Source organism: Pseudoliparis swirei, chromosome 18 (assembly GCF_029220125.1).
Source record: "Pseudoliparis swirei isolate HS2019 ecotype Mariana Trench chromosome 18, NWPU_hadal_v1, whole genome shotgun sequence".
Lineage (NCBI taxonomy): Eukaryota > Metazoa > Chordata > Actinopteri > Perciformes > Liparidae > Pseudoliparis > Pseudoliparis swirei.
In genome coordinates this window covers 11,684,864-11,712,793 of record NC_079405.1, presented here as the reverse complement: position 1 = coordinate 11,712,793, position 27,930 = coordinate 11,684,864, and the positions used below count along the sequence as shown (strand labels likewise).

The following is a 27,930-nucleotide window of genomic DNA, read 5'->3' as shown; positions in this document are numbered from 1 at the left end:
TTCTCGTTTTTTGATCCTTTAGATACAATTATGAAAGAAAACAGGACCAACTGTAGTCCATAGCCCTGGATGTTTGCCTGATTCCTCAATTTAAAATCATCATGGAGAAATCCTTGCCAGAGTTAAATAAAGCCAGCTCCCACTCAACATCATCGCTGCCACCTGAAACGGTGGACATCGTTCGCAGCAAGTCATGTTTCCGAAGAGTCCGGCTGAATGTTGGGGGTCTCCCACATGAGGTTTTGTGGCGAACATTAGATAGGCAACCACGAACACGTTTGGGAAAGTTAAGAGATTGCAACATCCATGAATCTCTGATGGAAGTGTGTGATGACTATAACCTCGAGGAGAATGAGTACTTTTTTGATCGACATCCAGGGGCGTTTACGTCAATTCTGAACTTCTACCGCACGGGTAAGCTGCACATGATGGAAGAAATGTGCGCCCTGTCGTTCAGTCAAGAACTCGACTACTGGGGCATTGACGAAATCTACCTGGAGTCGTGTTGCCAGGCGAGGTACCACCAGAAGAAGGAGCAAATGAATGAGGAGCTCAAACGAGAGGCCGACATAATGGACAGAGAGGGAGAAGAATTTGACAACATTTGCTGTGCTGAAAAACGAAAAAAGCTTTGGGACCTCTTGGAAAAGCCCAGCTCATCTGTTGCAGCAAAGGTAACCGTCTTTGGGTGATGGGTGTAAGAGATGAGGTGGAGATTGGCAAACACGCAAAACTAAAATGATGAACATGATTTTTATTATACCTGCTCAAATCAGTATTTTAGCACTGTGAGCATATTAGCATGCAGACATTAGCAATTAGTTCAAGGCCCCAACTAAATACAGCCTCACATAGTTGCTAGCATGGCTGCAGACTTTTATAGTGTGTCATAATTTTAGATACTTATACACGATTATGTCTTTGCGAAGTAAGTAATTGCGTTTGGGATCGATCACACCGAGACGCTAGAAAAGAGAAAATCAATCAAGAGCACCTACAAAAATGTTCTAGTTTTCTGACCTTTACAGTTCCACACAATTAGTCAATTAGGAGTTGTGCTTTGGTGTTTACTCATGTTTTGACACCAAGTAAAGAGTAGAAATTATAGCGAAAGCCAGCCGGTGGATGGGATTTATCAGTGTGGTTGTGTGCGCTATTATCTGCAATTATTGTTGTTAAAGAACTAGGAATAAAACACGTCTCACGGTGAAAGCAGCTATTTGGGTGCATCTTTAAGTTATAACACAAGATTCCTTCCTGTTATACTCTTATTACCAGACTTGTAACAAAAGGTCATTGAATAAATTCATTAACTCGCTTTTGAAAACATGTGAGCTACCTGATCATCTACACACTCATTAAAAACAAACACACAGATATTCATACAGATAACACCAGCATCCAGACATGCACACACACACATGCTTACGCTTTGTCTCTTGAATTGGTCGTCCAGTGAATTCAGTAAATCATTCAAATATCATTTAGATGCTTTGCTTACTACATGAAATACATACAATTAAATTATTTTGTTTGTAGTCTGGATGTTGTTTGTTTGTAAGAACCCTGTCATCCTGAAAACCTGTCATCCTGAGACAATTTAATTTGAGATATACTGCTGGAGGCTCGGATATTGAATTAGATCTTTGTGCACATAAACAACATACCAGAAATTATTTACAATAGTTTGAAATTATTTGCATTAATCAATGCATTGAAGGAGCATTTCCTTATGAATAGAAGGTGGTTGTGATGTGGAGTGATTGTAAATATTTCAATATTCAACGACAGTCAAAGATAAATGTTACCCACTCAGAAAAAGTTAGTTTGTAACTGTTTAGTTTATCTCATAATGATGTCAGTTAAAGTTGTAACATTGTCACACTATACTGAAGCAATACTTGTCAGTATAATTGAGGAACTCTGCATTTTCTTTGTAACATCTATATTTTGAATGTCATAATTGGATATCAAGGTGATCATCCTTCTGCACAATATTCCTTATCTTTAAGGTGTGCCATAGCGTGCTGACTTCTATCAGGTGTGCTCACCTTTAGTCTTTGCAAAAAGAGTCGGCCCGCGGCGGCAACCTGGGAGACCACAGCAGTGTTAACATGAGCAGCCTTTGATCACCCTCCTCTACATTGGCTTGGCGGGATCAGAGAGGGTGCCGTCTCTTTTCCACTCAATGTTTAAAGGAAGAGGGGCCTTGTTTGGGAAATGTGTAGCAATTGAAACTATTAGCAGGTTATGCTGCTGAATGCTTTGTGGTGAGGATTCGCTGAGAACTGTCAGCGCTACCCCACAAAGAGACAGAGAGAGAGATGAGTGCTGCGAGTCTGTCAGTAAAACGTCTTCTTCATAGGAATTAAAGAGGTGTAAAATCAATGTTTATTGTGTTGGAGCTAAGGAAGTGCAGTAGCCTAGAAAAACGAGATGATCACTCCGAGTCGGCCATACGCTGCTGTCTCTATTACAGCGCCGTGATATCTGCAATGGATCAAAGCATCACCGGAGAAGAGTCCTGAAGTGCTTCAACGAGAAGATGCGTGATCTTCTCGTTGAATAATGACACAGCAAAGTGCTTGTGCATATTGTTTCCTGGTAATATGCAGCTCTCAATAACAACCAATTGATGAGTCGGTGCAGTGCTTGCTTACCATTTAAAAAAAATCGTCATCAAATATTGTCTTGGCACCATTATGAGTCTGTCGCGGAAGATGGCGTGCCAGAAAAAAAGCAACCTTGACACAGCAAGAGGCAGAGTTTACTAATTCCTAATTAGCTTAAAAGGAAGCCACAGACCAAACTACAAAAAGCATTGCTAGGGGTTGATGTACTGTCTTAGTCTTTTTTATAGACTGGACCACACTGTGGGCTTGTCGAGCGGTCCAGCTCCGACCACCATCAGCTGTGTGGTCCTATCTTGGATCATAGGTAGAAATGTGTGTCCTACAGCTCATAAACAGAGTTGATCACAAAAGAAATGGTTACCAAGCAACGAAAGTATACTTTTATCATCACTGAAGGAATTGTTATTGAACATTAGCGTAAGTCTATTTATGTTTCTGTGTGTGTAAGTGCACCTCTGCTTAGTTTCTATATTTTAATGTCAGCAAAGAGCAACACAAGAAAGCACGTAGTATCTGAATTATTTGTTAAAACATGCACGGAAAAATTCTTTGTTCATTCTGCCCTGTCATCCTTCCTCTCTCTTATACCTCACTGGCTCATATCTCGGCTTCCTTCCTCCCCTCTTGAGGCTACTCCACTATACCTACAACTAAATGTCAGGGAAATGTCACGTTAATTATTCTCCAGGAGACTCCCGGCCCAATTTGAAGCTTCCTTCTCCGTTTAAATTCTTTGTAAGCCACAGCATTGTCTGTCTCTTTCAAATCAGATTTGAGTCACCTTACAATAAGATTGTATCTGTCTGCTGGAAAAGCAGCGCGTGACAGTCAGATTGAAAGAAAATCCCTTTTCCCCCTGTAGTGGCATTTATGTAATGCCATGTGTGATTTGGGTGCTTTCTTCTCAGTAATAATACTAAATATTACCAGAACTATTGGACATCACTATTATTGGGTGCTGCGAATATGACTTTACAAGCAAATATTCGTTCTTCACTTCCAAAACAAAAATACAAACTAAGTGAGTGATTAAAGTATTGATGAGTCTACATTTATTCATAAATGATTAGGCGACCAAAGGATAAGATTACAAATTGGAATTTGAAAATCGTTCAAAATACTTCCCTCTCTCTTCCCTTATTTAAGTATTTAACATATTGCATTTGAGATATTTTTACCGAACATATTATTAAAGATTCTGTAATGCTTTCAACCAATTTACAGAAGAAACCAAACATGAATGTTTCTGTCATTTCGTCCTACATGAATCCAAACATTGTAATTACCAGTTCCTGTTCTCTCTGTGGGTATTGTGCACCTGATGGCAGGCAACACATTTAAATTATGCTCCAGTCATGTCACACTTAAGATGGCATATACATGTGGTTGGGCCACATTCCTACTCATAAATCAGTCTGCAGCAGAATCCCAGACACAAAGCAACCAGACTAGAATCAATCACTATTCCTGACAGCTGGAAAGGCTCAGTCGATCAAATGGATGATTATGTACTGTACGATATAGGAATTCAAACACAAACATAACTAGAATGCTGTTTCCCAATTCAGGGACTGGGTCATCTAGAGTCATGAAAGGAATCGACACCCAAACCATGAAGTTGTATTGGTGCCCAAACCGAACCGAACTGCGACCGGTTTGAGGGCTTCTCGTAGTCGGTGTGTCGTGGAGTATTGTGGACCCGAAGCAGACAGACCAACAATTCCCGTTTTGCAAAAATCCAATAAATCATTTTGCAGAGGTCTGAGAGGCAGTCCTCATCAACTTCTTCTGGTGTCTGGCAAACCAGACGGCTTCACCTGGGGAAGGGGCCCAGGTTCAGCCCTGAAAAGCCTTGTCAATGTCGCTCATGACTGTCTTTTGACAGATAGTCTAATTGTATTTATGTTGAGAGATGTATCGCTCTGCTTTCCCACATCACCAGGAAAATTGAGTCAGTTTTAAGGGTATGACTTAACTTCATACCTCTATAACATAAACGTCTCTGTTGTCACAGCAGATTCTTGTTCTGCTTAATCTTGGCACACTGATTTTTTCTGGTTAAATACTTTCCTTCTTTCAGGTGATCCAACGAAACCGTTATGTGTGCAATCCAATAACTCTAGCCATCAAACTAATACTTCTTGCTTGCCTTCATGACATCAAATGCCCCAATGTATTGACAAATGCGTCCAAAAAAGAAGCTTGGTCAGTGCTGCTAAGCTTCATACTATGATGCTTTATGTAACCAACGCCAGTTGTGTATGTCAATGACAGCTTGCCAATTAACACTACATGCATAGTGTCTTTTCAAAATAAAGGTCTGGCTTCACAGAGAGTTTAGGCAACAAAACCTCTGAGTTAGGAAAATGTTAACTTCACCAACTGACGTCCCTAGAGGGACAAACAAATCACGTGACTAACTACTGAAGTTTCAAAAGGTTAATTTTAACCTGTAATAAATAAACTATTATAGACTGCGTCATACATGAATTATTAGACAATAGCTCACATCCCTGAACAATTTAGTAGACCTGTTTATATAACTGTTTTTTCTAATTTACTGAGCCATACACAAGATCCTTGGGATTTATTTGTTAGGGTGTGCAATGTTCACCATTGCTAAGGACATGTAATGTTATGAGGTGGGGAGACTATATGTGAGATTGATGGTAAGATATTTAATGGACACACATTCCCTTATCAACCATAACTGCTCTATGATATTTCCTCGATCCAGAAAAACAACACTGACTAAGCAGTCTTTCATCTCTTTCCAATAAATGCTGCATACTCTGAGGTAAAATGCCTGATGAAAAAAACACCCTTTGGTGTGCCAGACCAAACCCTATACTGTTTCTATTTATACAGCCACCATGGACCAGTACGAGTTTAAATATAGATGCTGAGTCTGGATTCTCTTCTTCATCTGAAATACATGAATAATTGAGTGGGAAAGGAGATGAGGTGTGCTTCATTCAGAAGATAGATGGTCCAGGCATAGATGTTCTACCTGCATTAGTCGTTTACTGAATGGGGTTGGGGTGCACTTTGTGCATGCAAGCACTGCTGGAGTTAGGGAAAAGTTTTGACGAAGGCCCCACAAATGGATTGCTTTTTATATAACTCAAATTATGTAGTCTTTTAAGGGGAAGCATTGACACAAATAGGAGCTTACAATATGTAGAGGCTTGCAGATATTATTAAATGTTAAGGATACTTTAAATACCACCTATACATCCAATCTAATGAAAATAACATCTCAAATGAATATAGCAAATATATGGAACATACTTAATAATCTATCATGCTTATTTGACTTTCAGACTTACTTTCGTAATACATGTGCAGATTAGTTCAGCAAATAAATCTTAAATATCACATTTACAGTAAAAGCTTTCCCACATCACCAGGAAAATTGAGTCAGTTTTAAGGGTATGACTTAACTTCATACCTCTATAACATAAACGTCTCTGTTGTCACAGCAGATTCTTGTTCTGCTTAATCTTGGCACACTGATTTTTTCTGGTTAAATACTTTCCTTCTTTCAGGTGATCCAACGAAACCGTTATGTGTGCAATCCAATAACTCTAGCCATCAAACTAATACTTCTTGCTTGCCTTCATGACATCAAATGCCCCAATGTATTGACAAATGCATCCAAAAAAGAAGCTTGGTCAGTGCTGCTAAGCTTCATACTATGATGCTTTACGTAACCAACGCCAGTTGTGTATGTCAATGACAGCTTGCCAATAAACACTACATGCATAGTGTCTTTTCAAAATAAAGGTCTGGCTTCACAGAGAGTTTAGGCAACAAAACCTCTGAGTTAGGAAAATGTTAACTTCACCAACTGACGTCCCTAGAGGGACAAACAAATCACGTGACTAACTACTGAAGTTTCAAAAGGTTAATTTTACTGAACGTTTCCCAGAGTCCACACCAACACGACGTGGCTGCAGGCAGCCTGGCCATATTGCTGGGCTCTTTGGCAGGAAGCTACAGAGTGACCGTGCAATACTGTTATCACACATTTGAGCTTGATAGGGGATTTGTAGGGAAATAACATATCATACTTCATATTGCAGGTTATTTGTCAATGTTGTCTGTGTGGTGGTGAGATACAAGTTGGGAACATGGAGACTTTCATCGTGCGTAGATTGAGTGCCTCAACGATTGCTTTCATGCATGTCGCTCTGTCTGCCTGTCAGGGAAGAGCAAAGGAATTGATTAACAGCTCTCACCTATGACCAGTTTGGTTGTAAACAACCATGCACTCACTCACACAGACACACCTTTACTTGTGAAAATAGTATCATATCTAATGTAGGGAAACACAGTTTATGGTTGATTCTTACAATAAAGAATCCCTCCCTCTACTGAGACTGAAAACCACAGGAGATGTTGCCTGACATTCAGGATAGACCATTTTTTAAAATGAATTAATGTTGCTTCTTACTGCTATGTATACAAAAATGTTTCACGAAGAACTGTGACATTAAAATAACAGAGCCAAGACAAAAGGGCTGATGTGTAGGAAGCTGAGCTGTTGTTTTTACACTCATAACAGAGGACATTTAAACCAAACTCGTATTAGTTGATTTTACCAGCTGAAATTGACAAGACGACATTCTTGGACTTATTTTATATACTCAGTATTTCTTTTCCGCTGTTTTTTGCTTTTTCCTGTGTTAACAAAAATATCCCCATTGTAAATTGAAATGAGATAAAAAGTCATAATTGTGAAATAAAAAGTAATTGTTATGAGATAGAAAGTCGAAACGATGAGAAAATAAGTCATAATTATGAGATATGAGAAAGCTGACTAGGTAGTACAATTTTGACTTTTTATCTCATAATTATGACTTACCGTGGGAATATTTTTATTATCACAGCAACATTTTCATTGTTATTATTTTATTTTACTGCGGAAATTAAATTATGAGCCGGAACGGGACTTAAGTTTCTGTGTATCTGTTGAGCAATTATGATCATGATCTTAAAAGCTGGCTGCCTTCCGTGTCCTGCATCCTCATTTCAACACTTTGGAGAACCACAGTTTTGATTATTTTCCATAATGGAGGCTAATCAAGAGTAGTATTTTCTTCACATATGGTGAAGATTGGATCATCTTTGTGGGCGAATCAATAAGGGTTTGACAGGTGGTACCCAAAGACCTTTGGTGAAATTTGACAATTTGATCTCAGAAACTTAAACACACATTTATTTTTGGCCACTAAGTGGTAGTGGAACCATCTGTAAACATAAGATTACAGTATCATCAGTGTATACATTTTATATTGTGAACGTGTTAGCAAACAGTTTACTCTTTACTCATCCAGCAAAGAGCAAAGGGAAAACAGAGTTGTTGGATTATTTACACAATATTAAGTGTATTAAGGCTAGGGTTGGTAATCTTAAAAAACTAGCAAGATTATACTAGATTTAAAAAAATCATCCGACTGAAAAACCCAGCTCAGTGTTGCCAACTCTTTTCCAAATATAATAAGTAGGTAGCAGCACTTGATTCAAAAGTAGATAAATAATAAATTGCCAAGTCTCTAGCACTGGCAGTCGTCCCTTTCGGTCTGTCTCCAAAGCCATTCCCCTCAAGTCATCATTATGAACGTGAACACATCATAATGAGCACAAACAATGAACATGGCTTTTCTTAGTACTAACAGCTGTAGCTCAGTGGGGAGGCTGGTCATCCCGTGACCGCTCACCCCGTTAGTTGCACGTCGAAGTGTCCACTGAACCTCCAGCTGCTCCCCGAGTGCTACACTGTCGCCCACTGCTCCGTGATAACTAATAACTTAAGGATGGGTCAAATGCAGAGAAGAATGTCCCCACAGGGATACATATCAGTGTACAATTCGTATTACTTTCTTTCTAACCACTGTTAATCTAGCAGCTTGTGGAAGACTCTTGTGACAATTATGAGTGCAGGGGCGGGCCTGCAGGTAGGTTCTCAGCCACATTTGAGCTAAATTAAATAATTGTAAGGGCTTTTTACATCCCTGCAGATAACAGATAACAGATTCATTTCCCCAATTTTTTTGTCGGAACACTTCAACAAACATCAAAAATGCTTTTTAAGAAGATAACCAATACTTCCTTTAATCAGATATCAATATATTTAGTTGTTGGAATATCACGATTATTGTCTCTAGCGGTATATCATGTATAGAAATACTTTTAAAAAATAATAATTTTATGTTTTAGTACATGATATGCATCTTTCTCAACAGACTCTCAAACTACTACAAACAATCAATGCAACAAAGTAATTGCACACTACACTCATCTATAATTATGCTAAATACCCTTTGGTGACGAGAATTTATCAAATCTATTTAAAACAAGTTAACTGAAGAAGCCTGCACTCCAGTGTTCCTTCTTTAAAAAAAAGTTGTTGTACAGCAAATTTCACTGTGATTGCGTCACATAAACAAATAAACAAATAAGGAAACGGAGGTGATTATAAATCTACATTGACAGTTGGGAATATCATTTGAGGCGTTTGGGGTACATCAGTGCAGACCCAATTATTGGGAGACCAAGCCAGGATTGTCAAGTTTATGATCATCAGTAATGCCATCGGTTCACTGTTTGTTTGATTGATATTTATTCATAGAATTAGTTTTTGTTGGATGGATGTTTTGGAAAGAGTTTGGGATTACTTGGCATCTGTTTTAATGTTGGGTTAAATATTTCAACGCTCATCCACTGTTAAGGTGCAGAGGTCTGATTCTCTTGTTGTGGAGTTGTGCTTGTGAATATTTTACCAGTCATGGCATGCATTTTGTATTGGATAGTTCAGGATTTGAAATGGCATCGCAGGTTTTCTGACTTACACTGGACACAGTTTTGGAATGTTTCTGCTGCAGAAGAGGTTTAGTAAGGACAGCTCCTTTGTTCGTTCAATTTAGAGTTGAGCTTTACTTGAGTGAAAGACACTGAGGCTGTGGAGCAGAGACTGTCAGGGAGATACAACTGCAATAGATCAGGAGATCTGGCAAGTTGGGGACTGTCCATTGTCACAGTGAAATTTAGGTCATGCTGTTTTGGACTTTTGTCACATACAGAAAGAAATATTGCTGCGTTATGAAAAATAACATATTTGATCACAAAACCCGAAACATTTAGCATTCTACTGTCTTATTATTCTGATTGTATACACAGACTGTGTTATTAGAGCTATACAATGCATGCTTAAATATATTAATAAAATACTAAATTGTCCTGACTACTAATTTATTATTAGTTGGATATTATTTATTCAATAACATGACAATGTACAATATGAAAAGAGTACAACTCCTACCATCTGGGAAAAGGTAGTTATTGGTTAACTAGTAGTTACTGGTTGTCCTTGGCGGCGGCTCGGGGTCACTTCCAATCCACGGCACCTTGCTGCGTGTCATTACCTTTCTCTCCACCCTTCCCTGTCATTCTCCTGCTGCTCTAACATAGGCCATATAGCCCTAGAAATGATATATTATTTAAAGAAAACTATTCAGTGATTGGAGGGAGAAACTTTGATCATCACTTTCATGGAGAGCATCAGCCATTTGAGTTTGTGGTTGCCTTCGGACCAGATTAAATTCTAAAGAACGAAGCTATGCGACATCCCACATTCTCAAAGGCTAAAAGAACAAAAGCATCCATTTAGCATTTTGTTTCTGCTACGAGAACAGAACCAAAAGTTCAACATTGATGGCCCATCTTTTCATCTTGTCTGACATCCTTGTCTCAATAGACACATGTTTTGCAACAAAGTCACACAGATGTTCTCCTTTTCATAGGAAAGAAATGCATGAGCACCTACTGTTAAAATAATCAGAAATGAATTCAGCATTTACTTTTAAAGCAGTTTGAGCATGAAAAAAAGGCTTTATGTAATGCCTTAATAATAATATTAATAATAATAGCAAAAATACCATAATGTCTTTGCTCAATGTGTTGCACAGGAAAAATGAATCATAATAAAAAACATCAGTGAAGCACTTATGCCTCCTCAATGTGAAGCCGTATTATTTGTGTTTCCTCTATGTAAAAGGGAGACCTTGGCAGTGTTAGAGTTTAGTAGTAGTATTAGTATTAGTAGTAGTAATATATTTTAGTCAGTTAGTCAGTTTCGCTCATATACTTACATGTATGAGCTATTAAATCATACATATAATTAAGAATTATACTTTTCAACATAGAAAAAATATCCCAACTGAAAATAGTTTGAGACAACTCTGGAAAGTTAACATGGCTAAATAATGTTCTCCTCTGTCTCAATAAATGTATAATAAACGAGCACAATGCTAATATCCTTTGCCAAAACAGTACTCCCATTGTGAATAGAGCATATCAGAAAAGTGCAATTTGACCCAAAAAATAAAATGTACATTTAATAGTTTTTGTTTTTAGCCTTTAAACTACTAACTATACATACTATCTGCCAGCTATCAGTCAGTACAATGTGACAATCACCTACTCAGTCAGGCCCATCAGGGGCTCAGTTGGTGAAGAGGCACACTGCTGATGGATACGTATATGATCCGACATGAAGTAGAAAATAACCACTTCAGTCAGTTAACCCTCATGGAATGTTATATATATACTCTGAGTGGAGGTTCGGCGTCCTCTGAGGAGTATATCATGACCTTTAATGTCTGAGCTATGCAATGCATTGGACATATAGTACCAGATATACAGTATGTGATTTCTTCTTTTTTTGTTTCACCATTTCTTCCACACACAAAACAGCAGATTGGCCCTGAGGCAGCTTCTGGTCGTGGCCGTGCAGACATGTAGCCGTGTCTCCATTACTGTGATATGAAACCCATAACGGGGTCTATAAATCAGTACTCTCAGGTCCAGAGGCTGCTCCACTCCTAGCTTTCCTCACTGGAGGGTTTCACTCCACTGTGCAGGTTGTGCGGTGAGGTGAAGGAATGACTTTGAGGGAAATGTGAAGGACAGGGGCAAAAATAGAATCCAGGCACACACACTTTCAAACACACCACTTGCACATATAAATCATGACACAAGTTCATTTTTTTCATTTCAATTTTCATTTTTGTTTCAAATTGTTTGCGACATTGAAAAAAATATTTTCTTATCATTAGTAATGTTAAAAGTAAAACATACCATTTAAAAATGCAAAACAATAATATAACCTCTGTCTTGCTACACCAAGTAAGCTCGACAGCTAAACAGTATTATGTTAGAACTCATTATAATACGGGTAGATGAAATCAAGCTATGCTTCGGGCCTAACAACACTCTTGAACAGTACATTATTGACGATACCAATTCAATTCAATTCAGTTTATTTGTATAGCCCAATTTCACAAATTACAAATTTGTCTCGGAGTGCTTTACAATCTGTACACATAGACATCCCTGCCCCAAAACCTCACATCGGACCAGGAAAAACTCCCAAATAACCCTTCAGGGGGAAAAAAAGGGAAGAAACCTTCAGGAGAGCAACAGAGGAGGATCCCTCTCCAGGATGGACAGATGCAATAGATGTAATGTGTACAGAAGGACAGATTTAGAGTTAAAGTACATTCAATGAATATGACAGAGTGGATGAATAGTTCATAGTAGGCATATTCCACGATGGAGACCTCCACGATCCATCAGGCAGATGGCGGTGGGGAGGAGGAGTCTCAACAGTGGGCGGAGTCTCAAAAGGACAGTGGCGTAGTCAGGAGCAGGAATTCCACGACCCAGACCTCGATGATCCATCAGGCAGATAGGATCTATGCCGTCTCATAGGGTCCGATGACCCCATGAGACGTGAAGTCAAAAGGACTCCGGGGAGAAAGCAGAGTTAGTAACGTGTGATTGAGAGATGAAAATTCATCCTTAAGGAGAGAAAAAAGAGGAGATAGGTACTCAGTGCATCCTAAAACGTCCCCGGCAGCTATAAGCCTATAGCAGCATATCAAGGGCTGGACCAGGTGAACCTGATTCAGCCCTAACTATAAGCTCTGTCAAAGAGGAAGGTCTTAAGTCTACTCTTAAACGAGGTGACTGTGTCTGCCTCCCGGACTAAAATTGGAAGCTGGTTCCATAAAAGAGGAGCTTGATAACTAAAGTCTCTGGCTCCCATTCTACTTTTTAAGACTCTAGGAACTACAAGTAGTCCAGCATTTAGTGAGCGTAGCTCTCTAGTGGGGCAATATGGTACTACACGCTCCTTAAGATATGATGGTACATCACCAATCAAGGCTTTGTACGTTAAGAGAAGAATTTTAAAAGTGATTCTTGATTTTACTGGGAGCCAGTGCAGAGCAGCTAGTGCAGGAGTGATGTGATCTCTTTTCTTAGTTTTAGTGAGAATACGAGCTGCAGCATTCTGGATCAACTGGAGGGACCTAAGAGACTTATTAGAGCAGCCTGATAATAAGGAGTTGCAGTAATCCAGTCTCGAAGTAACGAACGCGTGAAACAATTTTTCTGCATCTTTTAGAAACAAGATGTGCCTGATTTTTGAAATATTACGTAGATGAAAGAATGTAGTCCTTGAGATTTGCTTTACGTGGGAGTTAAAGGACAAGTCCCGATCAAAGATAACGCCAAGATTCTTTACAGTGGTGTTGGATGCTAGGGCAATGCCGTCTACAGAATCCACATCACCAGATAATTGATCTCTGAGGTGCTCAGGGCCGATTAAAATTACTTCGGTTTTGTCTGAGTTTAACATCAAGAAGTTGCAGGTCATCCATGTTTTTATGTCTTTAAGACATGCTTGAATTTTACCGAGTTGGTTGCTCTCCTCTGGTTTTATCGATAAATATAGTTGAGTATCATCTGCATAACAATGAAAGTTTATGGAGTGTTTCCTGATAATATTGCCCAAAGGAAGCATGTATAAGGTAAATAAAATTGGTCCAAGCACAGAACCTTGTGGAACTCCGTGGTTACTGCCTCTCGTACCTTAATGCTTAAATAACAATTTAGCCAAATATGTTTTCTCATTTTGATGTCTTCAACAAGGTTCATCTCCTGGTGAGGATGATAACTTTTTGCGTTGGACATGCAGAGGCCATTCACATGCCAGACAAATGAAACACTACTGTGAGAGATTTACAGTGCCTATGTATCTATTTATCTTTGTTATGACTTTATTTAGTTTAGTCAGTAAGGCTTACTGGTAAATTACAGCAACTTCATCACCATTGTTACCATTGTCTAATGTTATGCCATTAGTAAGAATATCTGTAGAAAGCATGTGTTCGACTTTACGATGAAGAGTCATTTTGCTTTGTATTGCTCTTGCTCTGTGAATACAATATGCTAAATTCACATATTCCAGTCAACGTCATTTCTCTCTCCATTTCTCAATGCCGTCACTAAAATGTTTAAAAGTTCACTGTCACTATCACCATGGCAACTGCCATTTCTGTGATGCTGAGAATTGCAGCTGCCTTCTATTCAGGCATCGTTGTTGATTGACTGTGTGTACGTGTGTGTCTATAGACGGGTGGTGTGTGCCTTTCTCTGTCTGCATCTCTCTTTGCGTTTCAAATCAATGCCTCGCTCATGTTTACATTCTCCTTCTGTGCTGCTGTCTCCACGGCATACTGTGGTGTTCGCTGGTTTCTGTAATAAATAAACTATTATAGACTGCGAAACTGCGTCATACATGAATTATTAGACAATAGCTCACATCCCTGAACAATTTAGTAGACCTGCTTATATAACTGTTTTTTCTAATTTACTGAGCCATACACAAGATCCTTGGGATTTCTTTGTTCGGGTGTGCAATGTTCACCATTGCTAAGGACATGTAATGTTATGAGGTGGGGAGACTATATGTGAGATTGATGGTAAGATATTTAATGGACACACATTCCCTGATCAACCATAACTGCTCTTTGATATTTCCTCGATCCAGAAAAACAACACTGACTAAGCAGTCTTTCATCTCTTTCCAATAAATGCTGCATACTCTGAGGTAAAATGCCTGATGAAAAAAACACCCTTTGGTGTGCCAGACCAAACCCTATACTGTTTCTATTTATACAGCCACCATGGACCAGTACGAGTTTAAATATAGATGCTGAGTCTGGATTCTCTTCTTCATCTGAAATACATGAATAATTGAGTGGGAAAGGAGATGAGGTGTGCTTCATTCAGAAGATAGATGGTCCAGGCATAGATGTTCTACCTGCATTAGTAGTTTACTGAATGGGGTTGGAGTGCACTTTGTGCATGCAAGCACTGCTGGAGTTAGGGAAAAGTTTTGACGAAGGCCGCACAAATGGATTGCTTTTTATATAACTCAAATTATGTAGTCTTTTAAGGGGAAGCATTGACACAAATAGGAGCTTACAACATGTAGAGGCTTGCAGATATTATTAAATGTTAAGGATACTTTAAATACCACCTATACATCCAATCTAATGAAAATAATATCTCAAATGAATATAGAAAATATATGGAACATACTTAATAATCTATCATGCTTTTTTGACTTTCAGACTTACTTTCGCAATACATGTGCAGATTAGTTCAGCAAATAAATCTTAAATATCACATTTACAGTAAAAGCTGCAGTCGCCCTAATGTTAGAGCGTTGCATTTTTATAAAAAGCTAAGCTGGCAGTACACCCCTTGAAGAACAACAATAACAACGTATGCATGTCTTGTAAGATGTGGGAGGTTCAGATTAATGAGGCTCTGCTTTTCAAAGTTACAAGCGGAAGTGATGGAGGGTGGGGAGACTACAGCTGAGCCACAGCAAATCTGTGTGTGCCTGTGTGTGTTTTAAGCTATCATGCTGGAGGAAATGTGGAAGACACCGTCTCCTCCCGTCTCCATGGAAACCCCATCTCTTTCACAGGCAGTGAGGCAGAGCCCTCTACATTCAGAACCAGAGGTGTGAATTATTACACGTTATTTAACACTCATATTATTGACCACTGACAATAATATTTCGATGAAGATCAATTCTATGGTTCTGTGGAGCCTGTTAATCAATTCTAATTATATCGAAGCTGAAGTGTGGCATACAATTTAAACATCTGCTCCTGAAGATGGAAATTGGTAATTGAAGAAAACAATGTTACAAATGGGAAGAGGGCAGCACATCACCTGAAATACAAACAGCAATCTGACACAAGTAAGTGGAAAAGCTTCGAGATAGAACAACGACGTGCAGTGCAGATGGTTCAAAGCTAGGTGAGCTTTGAATAAGGTACAAAGCAGGGAGAGAGTGAGAGAAGGAGACTGTCAGACTTGCTTTTCACAAGCAGGTCTACTTAGCCACCTCCTGTCGTGCTTCAACGGGGGTTGTCATGGTGACAGTGGCTGGCAGTCGAGGCGGGGAGAGTGTGGCATGGTATCCCTATGGCCTCCGATGTGGCTTACGGGATGATGGGAAAGCAAGTCAGTTAGTCAGAGGAACTTAGTGAACAAGCAAGACCTGGATGTACTCACCCAAAAAATAAATACACCCTTTTCATGCCCATCTAAGTGTTAAGTGGAAGTTTAAGAGTATTATCTGTCATTTTTAGGAGTATCTAATGTGTTTCCCCTGGGCGAGTGCTTGCAGAGTTAACACACAATTGTCTTGGGATTCACAGGAACAGGAGTTTCCACAACTCCTGTTGCTGCTAATGAGAAAGGTGCCAGTTGAAGCACTGGGAGTTCCTGAACTGTCACTTGGGAGGAAACCACCGAACGTAATACAATATGAGATCACTAACCTGAGCTGCACCTAAGCAGAGGAGGCTGAACCAAATAAACAACTAAATACAAACCTAAGCCGACTAACCAACCATAAATAGTGCAGAGACTTTTGAAAGCAGAAAGTTCAAACGTTGATCTCCGAAGCAATAAATTGCACTTTACTCAATTTGAGGCTCTTGGGGGTCTTGCGCTGGTCACACCAGACTAGTAGCTTATGGTGTTATAGATAACTTTATTACTATGTTCCTGCATCAGGCATGATACCATCATCGTTCCATGTTGTCTTAGTGGCTGCTGTGTGAAAGTTACATTATCTCACTTAAAAGCTGAGCTAATCAATATGCTGATCCTAAAAATGAATCAGAGGATGATGTGTCGTATGAAAGGAAACCCACAGAAAATCAGCACACTGTAATTTTTAAGGACAACATTGCAGTTGCATCTAACTTTAAAGACAATTTCAGCATCTTCCAACTGGTTTTACAACACACAACTTAACTGTTTAGTTTACTCTCACCGCTCTTGTCAACCTTGTTTCTAACCATAGAAAACAGATGTTTCCAGCAATAAATCTCACTGTACACCACCAAACGGCATACAGACAAAGTTAGCGACTAGCTGGTGAAAATAGTTGTGCATTTAGCGGCTAAAGAGTCAAAATAATTCTTTTGTGGTTTGCGAAGACCCAATTTAAGTATATATATATTCCATTCCATTATCCATACCGCTTATCCTCATTAGGGTCGCGGGTCGCTGTAGCCGATGCCAGCTGACATTGGGCGAAGGCAGGGTTCACCCTGGACAGGCCAGGCCGCCAGTCCATCCAGGGCACACATAGAGACAGACAACCATTCACACTCACATCTTATATATATATATATATTCATAAGTGAATATTGGTGGTGTGACCATAAACAGAACTCCAAATTAATGCGAATAGGTAACTTGTTGCTAACATGTTCATAACAAACAAACAAAAATGAAAATTGTGTCAATAGAGATTAGCCCAAAAGGATTCCGTGTAAAGATGGGCACTATAGAGAAACTCAAATGTCCCAATATCTTTCAGCAAATACCTCAATATCGATATTGTGACGATATGGTTGAATATTGATGCTTTTATTAAATACTTACAGAGTGACATTTGGTAAAATTATTACCAGAAAGACAACACATATGCCATATTACAATATCCAAAATCTCAGACGGTCCTAGTTGATATAATGTCGAGACCTTATTCAGTATAACACATACAGCATTATATCTTTTATTCTTTAGTAGCTGATGCCTAGTCAGGCTGACCCACTACTGTAATTCCCCTCAGCCTTGTGCTCACATCAGTGGTTTGATGGTTAATATCTGACTGATAAGTATGAAAATGTGTTAAAGTCTATATAAAAAGTGCGAAGGTTTCAGGTTTCTTCCTGTTTGGACAAACCCTGACAAAACCTAATGTAGCACAAAGGAAATTAATCACAGCTGCTGGGACTCAACATAAAACCAGGCCGTCGTATTTGAGCGAGAGCTGGAGAGAGCAAACAGCAAGAACAACTACATTATACGGGCAAATTATAAATTAATACGTTGTCCTTCTCTCTGAGCCTCAAGTATGCTTCTGGAGAGCCGAAAGTGTTTATGTGTACGTATAGTGTATGAGCCAATATTCCCTGTTCCTTATATTTAAAAATAAAATGTGTTTGTGTGGTTTTTGAGGGTGTCCTTCACACCCATTGTGTCCCAGATATCTTTTCAAAAAGCCTAATGGCTGCTGTCACCTTGTCCTATAAAAGACGGGGATGTGTCACAAGACCGAAAACAATGTGAACTGGCTTTGTTTAGTCACAGTGGGATTCTCTCTCTTTCTCTCTCTCTCTCTCTCTCTCTCTTCTCTCTCTCTCTTGTCTCTTGTCGTAGGCTACCAAGGAGCATTTTCTGGGAGTCACTCACTTTTTGTGTCCGTATAATCTAGTTGCAATAATGGAGTATTCATCAAACCTAACGAGGCACACATAACGTGCATACGTCCACTGAGAGTCTATAAATAGCCTGTAATTGCGTTGATACCATTACAATCAAGTATGGGGCTCTATTCAACCATTTTCTACACTCGTGTTTGTCTTTTTTATGTTTGATACATCTTCATCTCACATTTACAGTGCAATAGTTTGATGAAATTAGCGCCCTGTGACATTAAACAACCCAGGATAGAAGTAGAGCAAGACAAGTAAGGCGATGTGAGTGAGAGCTGAATGTGTCGAGGCAGTGGCAACAGGGACATTTGCCAGTGGAAAATGAGCAGGATTTCCCTGTGGAACTTGACCTCATAACCATGTTACACGGTAGCACCAGTGTGCCTTCATTAGCGACCTTTTTATAGCTTCTCAATCCCATTACTTCTTCCCTTTTATTCTCCGGCTATTACAGGACTGTCTCAGAAAATTAGAATATTGTGATAAAGTTCTTTATTTTCTGTCATGCAATTAAAAAAACAAAAATGTCATGCATTCTGGATTCATTACAAATCAACTGAAATATTGCAAGCCTTTTATTCTTTTAATATTGCTGATTATGGCTTACAGCTTAAGAAAACTCTAAAATCCTATCTCATAAAATTTTAATATTTCCTCAGACCAAGTTAAAAAAAAGATTTATAACAGCTGAGTGTTTGTCAAGGCTCAGGAAACCCTTGCAGGTGTTTCGAGTTAATTAGACAATTCAAGTGATTTGTTTAATACCCTACTAGTATACTTTTTCATGATATTCTAATATTTAGAGATAGGATATTTGAGTTTTCTTAAGCTGTAAGCCATAATCAGCAATATTAAAAGAATAAAAGGCTTGCAATATTTCAGTTGATTTGTAATGAATCCAGAATGCATGACATTTTTGTTTTTTTAATTGCATTACAGAAAATAAAGAACTTCATCACAATATTCTAATTTTCTGAGACAGTCCTGTATGTAGCTACAATATCCCATCGTTTCAAGGATTTGTTATCAACATCCTTTTTCTGATGTTTTAATGTTAACAAAATATACCCTGAATCACTGTTCGTCTGAAACGGTCCATTTTATAGTGTTTCAATGGAATTGTGTTGCTAGGCAACAGTTTAGGTCCCTGTCTACTTCCTGTCAGCTGGTGTCATTGTCATAAACTGCAGCTGGAAATAAACTGGCAATACACCCTGTTATTTACTTTGTAGAAATATTTTTCTCTTTAACAACATCATTTTCTTTCTCGACAGCGCTGGCGTTGTACACTCACTAGCCATTCAGTATTCTACGGCACTCGTCAGCTCCACTTTCGGTCTCCGGTCCCAGCAACTCTCTGATCTTGAAGTGTTTGATTAAACTATATTTTATTCCAGGGAAGGAGGAGATGAGCACGGAGGGGGAGAAAATAAACAGATAGGGTCATTATTCATGCTGCCGTGACGCTATGGCAACAGTGTCCTCCGTCTCTGATTGGTCGTAGATAAGGTTGCCTTTTTAGCCATCACTTTTTCTTTTGGGAGTTGACTCTTCCATTATTATGCCGTTGTCAAGGCCTGTGCTGTCAATCACTTCCTAACCTTTACTAACCGTTACTATTTCTGCTGCTGTGCTTTAATTCCCTTTCGGATGATATGAAACCCTGCATCAAGTGCTCTATGCTGGCCTTTGGTTTGTTTGTTTACACAAGTGACTGTGTTTAACCAGTAGATCCAGTTAATAGATGAGGTTTGGATAAAGCTTCCCAAGACTAGGGAGGAGGAAAGTATAATTTTGTATGCAAATTAAAATCACACCGAAATAATTAATGTCATACTCATCTATTGATGTTACATGGTGTATTGTGAATATGTATATTGCCTACGCTGCATTGTGGTCTAAGCTGCATACATTATTTTTCAAGAATATTATTTTTCTTTTCGCGAATCACGTAACATCGTATATAACCTTATCCATGTGGGCTATTGCCAAACAGGCTACAATCTAGTCATGCACGGTAATAAAACAAGTGCAGACGATAGTTCATGAAGTAATTCTGTCCCTGGTCCCTTAGGAACAGATGCTCGCTTTCCACATTACTCTCGCTGAGATCACTGCTCTATAGCAGTTTTGAATCCTCCCACAAAGGTTCATTTAGCATTAATTATGGAGGAGCAGTTCCACAAGTCATCTGAAGTTGACTTGGCAGTAATAAAAGACATGATGCTTTGCTGTGTAATGTCTGTAAATCATACAAATTAGCTATTTTATATGACCATATGTTAGTTTATAAATACATACACACACAAATATATTAAAATATATACACACAAATATATTGAAATATATACACACATAAATATACACATACATATACAGTACATACACAAATATATACATATATATATAAACACATATATATGTATATATATATATACATATACATAAATAAATATGCATACACATATACATATATATATATATACATATATATATATCATACATGGATTTAAACTAAGAGTATTATCCTTAATAGCTCGCCATCTGTTCTTCATCACAAAATATGCCATAACCATAAAATACTGGCGTTGGTGGGAGATTACAGGCTGGATTCTTTGAAACATTCCCTTTGGTATTTTTCATTGTGGCACAGTCACTTATTCAGATAAAATAAGTACAAGCGACAAAAATAATATGCTTCAGAACAAATATAGTGATTTTTTTTTTTACACTATGAATGTTAGTTGAGCTGGGAGCTGTCATACAGTGCTAAAAGAAGTGTAGTCTACCACCACATATTTGCTTGTTAGCATGATCGGTGAAGTGTGGGCGGGGTAGTATGTGTGTGTGTGTGTGTGTTTCAGGGTGCTATTTTCTGACAAACATCCCAGTTTACTGTGTAATATGAATCTGGCATCATCGTGCTATGGATTCTGGGAACATTCTGCTCCTACGTCACTATTGCATGTTCATTTTCATGTTTTGGAGTTGCCACAGCAGGTGATGGAAGTGACAGGCCACAAGAAGTATCTAGGGTAAATCTAGAAGGGACCAATAGAGGGAGGAATGAGCATGAAACAGGGTGAGGATACTGTTTTTAATCAGTTATGATCACAGACAGAGCCCTGAAGCCTTTTCACCATGCTATGTTATATTATTCACCATGACACTGATTTGGTGGATACTAGGGAGGCATCAACCTGACGTTTTAAGTCCCGATATGATACCTGGGCTTTGGGTATTGGCCGATGGAGTCCTGATCCGATAACAGTGTCTAATTAGGAAGCTGTATGCGTTGATGTGCGGAAGTGATGCTACGGTTTTTTCCGTGAAACAAAATGTAAAAGATAAATACAGATCATTTTATTAACTGAATTGTTTTTAAAACAATTAGTACACAAACAACTTGGTAAAAAAAGTAATAAAAATTTAAGTGGAAACTGAATCAACAGCTATTCTATATAATGCCATGGTATTCACATTAGCTTTGTTAAAGTACAATATGGCTGGAGACTTTATTTAAATATGAACACATCCGAACTTCTTCACATTTTAATTCCAAAAATGTTAATCTGCCTAAAAAGAAGAGTTGTATGTAATTTGCTCAAATACAGACAAATGGAGACATAGGAGGAGATTTTCCAACAAAGCTACATTGCATTCTGTGATGCTCTTGCTTTTGTTTATTGGTTAGTTGTTTCGCACTATTTTTCCACTCAAGGAAAACTCACTCTTGTGAATATGCTTGATAAGTAAGTCATGTATAAATAGGTGGTCAGAGCCCATCCAATCCATTAGCTGCCAGCCAATCACACACTTTACAATCAGGGATTTATTATACTTGTATTAGACTACAAGATTATTGTTATTATTGTTATTATTATTATTAACACCTTACTGTATTCAAAACCCATTTAAAATATAATAAATGTGTATTTTGAGCTGTCAGAATATGGAATGTATGCTTAAATACATAGGATATCTGGTTTTAGTGTGTAATTCCCATATCCTGCAAGCCTTACTAATATAATGTGTATACATCTTTCCTTTAGCTCCTGGCCATTATCTCCATCCTCTTCATTTTGCTTTCCACAATTGCCTTGTCTCTGAACACCCTCCCAGAGCTGCAGGACACGGATGAGTTTGGCCAGTCTTCAGACAACCCACAACTGGCGCATGTGGAAGCTGTGTGTATTGCCTGGTTTACCATGGAGTATCTGCTTCGCTTCGTCTCCTCCCCCAACAAGTGGAAGTTCTTTAAGGGTCCTCTGAATGTCATTGACCTGTTGGCCATCCTGCCATATTATGTCACCATCTTCTTGACAGAATCCAACAGGAGTGTACTGCAATTTCAGAACGTCCGCCGCGTGATTCAGATCTTTCGGATCATGCGTATCCTACGTATTCTGAAGCTGGCTCGTCACTCCACAGGTCTTCAGTCTCTAGGCTTCACTCTTAAGAGGAGTTACAATGAGCTGGGCCTGCTTATTCTATTCCTGGCCATGGGCATCATGATCTTCTCCAGTCTGGTGTTCTTTGCTGAAAAGGATGAGGAGGATACAAAGTTTAAAAGCATCCCAGCTTCTTTCTGGTGGGCTACTATTACTATGACCACAGTAGGTTATGGAGATATTTATCCAAAAACTCTACTGGGAAAGATAGTGGGGGGTTTATGCTGCATAGCTGGAGTGCTTGTGATTGCTCTACCAATTCCTATTATTGTAAATAACTTCTCTGAATTCTACAAAGAGCAGAAGCGGCAGGAAAAAACACTTAAACGAAGAGAGGCCCTAGAGAGGGCAAAGAAAAATGGTAGCATTGTCTCGATGAACTTGAGAGAAGCATTTGCTCGTAGTGCAGAACTGATGGATGTGGTGGTAGAGAAGAGTGAGAGGCCTCATGAAAACCATCTCTCTCCAAGCCATTGGAAATGGACACCCAAGAGAGCTGCATCAGAGACAAGCTCAAACCATTCCTTCAATGCCCAGGAGCTAGGCTCTCCCAACAAGTCCCGAGCCACCAGTCCCCAAAGGCTAAATGTTCAGAAGCTTGAGGAGATGTACAACCAGATGGCCAAGACACAATCCCAGCCAAACCTCAATGCTAAAGATAGGGGCTCCAAAATTGGCCAACAGAGAGATGAGATAGAGCTAGGGGCCATCCAAGATCACAGGCCACCTGTGATAGGAGCCAGAGAAGGAGTGGGCGACATGAAAAGCTTGTCCAGCATAGACAGCTACATCAGTTGTGCTACAGACTTCCAGGAGAATCCACGCTACCCTCATAGTCAGGCAATGGAACGTGCTCTCCAGGAAAGCAACCGGTTCTCCCACAGTCCGGCTACAGCTTTCTCCCAGCACGGCAGTACAAAATCAGGCCAAAAAAACATCGGGGAGCGTGAGCCTATTCTGACTCCTGTGTCTATCACAAAGCCCTCATGCACGGAGAATAAACGGAGATTCTTCTTTTCTGGCAACTCCTCAAAAAGTCATACCCCCAAAGTAGGCTGTCACGGTGAGGGGGGACCAGGCCTGTCCCCTCTCTCAGACAGCTCATTCATGTCAGACCACTCTCTATTAAGCCCTGACGTCTCTGTCTACACCACTGCCAGCAGCAGAACTCCACCAAAGTCCCCAGAGAGCACTACCCTGGCCGCAACTGTCTTCACCTTTCACGACTCCTCCATCAGCAAATACATCGACGCTGATACAGATGATGACGAGCACCTTCGCGACCTCTCTGATATCAGTCCCTCAGAGTGTCTTTTGGCTGGTTCAAGCCCAAAACGGAGCATCGGCACCAATTATCAGAAAGGTTACAACCATTTAGAAGCAGCACATAATATGCTTGGCCAGAACTGTCTATTCCCCATGGAAGGGATTCGTGGAGTGGCTCATGAGAATAATGTAGGACCCGACATGACACGAAGACCAAAGGTTGATAGAGGCCGTCAAAATACTTTGGATAAAAGCCTCTGAAGTACAAGTGCAGCAGAAATAAACAGGAAAATAAGGCCAGAGGGGTTGTGAATGAGACACCACAAACTTGAAACGCTCTATAAAGACAAAGAAAAAGGAAGCGCGAGAGACAAAAGGTTGCACCGAGACATTTCACAAAATACCCGAGCATGCCATTGGGCAATAAGCTCAGGGTCAACATGTGTGGTGAATACTCTGGGAGAAAAACACTACTAATTTGGAGAATATCACTGCCCCTCCTTCAACTCATTCCTATTAGTGGTATTACACAAAACAAAAGCACTCCCAGGTAGCCAACGGGTCTGTTTACAGATCCACGTGGGAGCAGAAGCATCAGACAAATACGTGGTTATAACTTGTGTAACCAGACTGAAGGATGGTTTTAGCGGAAGGGGGATTTCTCTCAACTCTCTTGGAATGAAAATCCCTGCTGCTCACTATCCAAATACTGAGTCCCACTTAATGTTGTAGTCATGGAGATACAGGAGAGGACCTAGAAGTCTATAAGCTACTTACTTGTGCCCTCCATTCCCAAAACTGGCCTTAGTCATTTACATTTGTAGGAGTTTGCATATATGCATATACTGTGCATATACTTGTGTGAGTGTGTGTGTGTGTGTGTGTGTGTGTGAGTGTGAATGTTGATGTGTGATTGATCTAATGGTAATTCATACACACTCTTGAGATGGTCTTACCTGATTTATTTTTATATAGCATAGATAAGAGAAAGTTAATTATCGAAATGTGTGATATGCTAGTCTGCTGTGTGATATGTGAAGAGTAATCCTGTGTAAGGTTCAATGTCGTGGCACAGAGGACGCTGTTATTAGAGGCTCTGGCCCATCATCCACTGTAAGGAGTGCTATCCCCCGTCTTGTCATGTCATGGTCAGAATGGCCAATACTTTCAAATCTTGACCAGTTAATATTGTCTTTGCACCTCAGTATAATTTTTTAAGGGATAGTAGTGGACTAAAATTTTTTTATATGGGGTAACATAAGAACCAGAAGTAATAAGCTTGATAGCTAAATAAAGCACACATTTATGAAGCATGCATGCACCCAACCGGTCAACATACAAAAACAAGAGACGGTTTTAAAAATTAAACCGAAAATCCCCGAATATAATTTGTTTGTTTACCATATATGTTTACTGACATATCTAAAGTTTAGATTTCAATTACATATGTTCTGCACGCCTCCCTTTGATCAACACAAAAGTGTCCAAAGGGACCACACTCAGATAATGGAATATACGTGTATTCATAGCAGGGGTTTCTATCTCGTCCTTGTTCCTTTAATCCGCCAAACTTTAATGGCACTAAATATACACCGCCAGGTTAACTTTACCAGAAGTCAGTTGTAAATGCCTGTCCTGATGATACTCATGCATGAGCGTGCACACACCCGCTGAAGAAACATCCTGGTATGAGAGACACTTTTCAAGATACATAGATACACTTAGTTTCCATGGTGACAGCAGCCATTGTCAAAGGCTGGCAGCAGCTCAGCAACGATTTGTTAATTGGGACGGGAAGGTCTGATTGCATGTAACGTATGTTCAACACATATACAAGAACACACACGTAGGCATGTACCCATTAAGTAACAGTATGCAGTCACATGTTAGCAGAGCCACTCCTCACTGTGCATATTTATGAGTACTGTGTAAAAGAAACATTATGATGTAAGATCCTTGTACATTGTTATGTTATGTCTAAAATCTTTGTAGCATTTCATAAATACTACAATTTCCCTGAATGTATTCTCTATTATCTGTTTATATTTCAACATAGAAAAGAGAAACGGTCTCACATATTACTGATAATTGAACATAATACGTGAATTACCATACACAAAACATAGACGGACAAAAGGGCGGTATTTTAACCATAAACTCAACCTTAAAAACGTGAAATAAATCATATATATTTAGAGTGCCAATATGAGCAGAGTTAGTATGATGTATTAATAACCTGCTGTTCCTCCCTCAACCCTCAAATCCAGTTTTGAATGTGAAACTACAACATTTTTGTAATACCTTTAAGAAAAGCTCAGGAGCAGGTGTGTCTTAAATCATAATAACTTTCTCTAATGTTAAAAAGACATGCAGCGAAGAAGAACATCACTGCCAACTAAACACATTCTCAAAGAAATTCAACCAAATGTAAAAGCTTCGTGACACAAGTATTATGGTGAAATAAATAAATAATATAATTCATTGCACTAGTATATAGGTGTTGAGTAAAATGTTAGCCAAAAGACAAAAGAAGATGATCGACATATGTATTGTAGTGTTGTTGTTCAGAGTGTAATCACAAACCCTGATTTCACATCATGTTTTAATCACCGAGTTGAACCATCTCATATTGCTCTCCCATAGTGAGAGGAGCTGAGGTGTGAAAGGAATAGCAATGACTGTGAGAGGCAGAGGGAACCGTGTGCGAGACCGCAGTGAAGCCAGGGCATAAGGGCAGTGTTGCTGCCGCCTAATAGAAAGGAATACGGGGGGAGATGTGTGGGGGGGGGGGGGGGGGGGGGAGACCTGCTTCTGCTTTTCTCATAATCTGCAGTTCTGACTACCGTGCAACTGTTATACAAATTGCAGAGATTACTTTATTTTTAAAGTGCAGATTTATTTACTGCTGAGAATCTTTTTATTTTAAGAGAAATATTTAATCAAATATTTAATTTTAAAAAATGGTCACTCTCAAAGAGATCTTAAACTTAGATAGTTTGCAAAGAGGAGTTACCAAATAATGTATTTTATAAAATGAGAACGTGCCCTCCACAACCATTGACTGCAGTTTAAAAGAAAATATCCGATGACTTCTGGTGAAATTTAGAATGCAACCTTTTTAAATCTTGGTTATAATCATACATTAATTAATTCCTAAAATAATCATCTTCATATCACTTTAGAGGGCGGAGTGGCAGAGGTTCAATTATTAGGCGAAAATATGATGTACATGCAAACTTTGTTGACTACATTTCATTTTCTGTTGGTTAGATGACGCAAGTCTCAACAAGAGAAACATTTAGTTGAACAGCTGGATGTTAGTTCCTTATTAAGTTTTCAGTGCATATTTATAATTTTCTTGTGAAAGGTCAAGGCCAATCATCGTTTACCCTGTCACACCTGCATGTTCATGGAGATTCCCAAAGTTTTTCTTTGTTTGTAAAGAAACACAATTCAGTCAGATGTGTCTTTCTGAGTACATTTCAGTCCAAAAAATTAAATTAATTACATTTTGACACAATAAAATTCAGATCACACAACCGCTCACGAATCAACATTCTTTCCCATCATTTAGGTTTTCTATATTACACACAGAGAGTACTAGAATTATACTCAAGTAAAAGTACTGGTAGGCCTACTATAAATACATTTTAAACATGTTAAGGCTAGACATTAGATTGCACAGCGCGCCCGCACACGCAAACACATCGGTGTCACCGTTCTCGTCTGGAGGGTTCAGCATTGTCTCGCGATACTTACCTGTCACATGTTAAGATTGATTAAGATAGATGCAACAATGTCTAAACTATGCCTAGGTACTGTTACAATGCTCGTGTGTCCGGCCCGTGAACACAAACGTGTATACGGTCATCATATCCGGGGTGAAGAGCGTCCCCTCTCGGGGGCTCCGCCCTC

General features: G+C 39.2%; 1 protein-coding gene across 1 annotated transcript; it reads left to right on the top strand.

The window, feature by feature from the left end:
* Positions 1-101: 101 nt before the first annotated feature.
* Positions 102-24,276, top strand: kcnb1 (potassium voltage-gated channel, Shab-related subfamily, member 1). Its single transcript, XM_056438346.1, has 2 exons — positions 102-674; positions 22,351-24,276. Exons 1-2 carry the CDS (start codon positions 102-104, stop codon positions 24,274-24,276), a joined length of 2,499 nt encoding a protein of 832 aa, XP_056294321.1.
* The last annotated feature ends 3,654 nt before the right edge of the window (positions 24,277-27,930 follow it).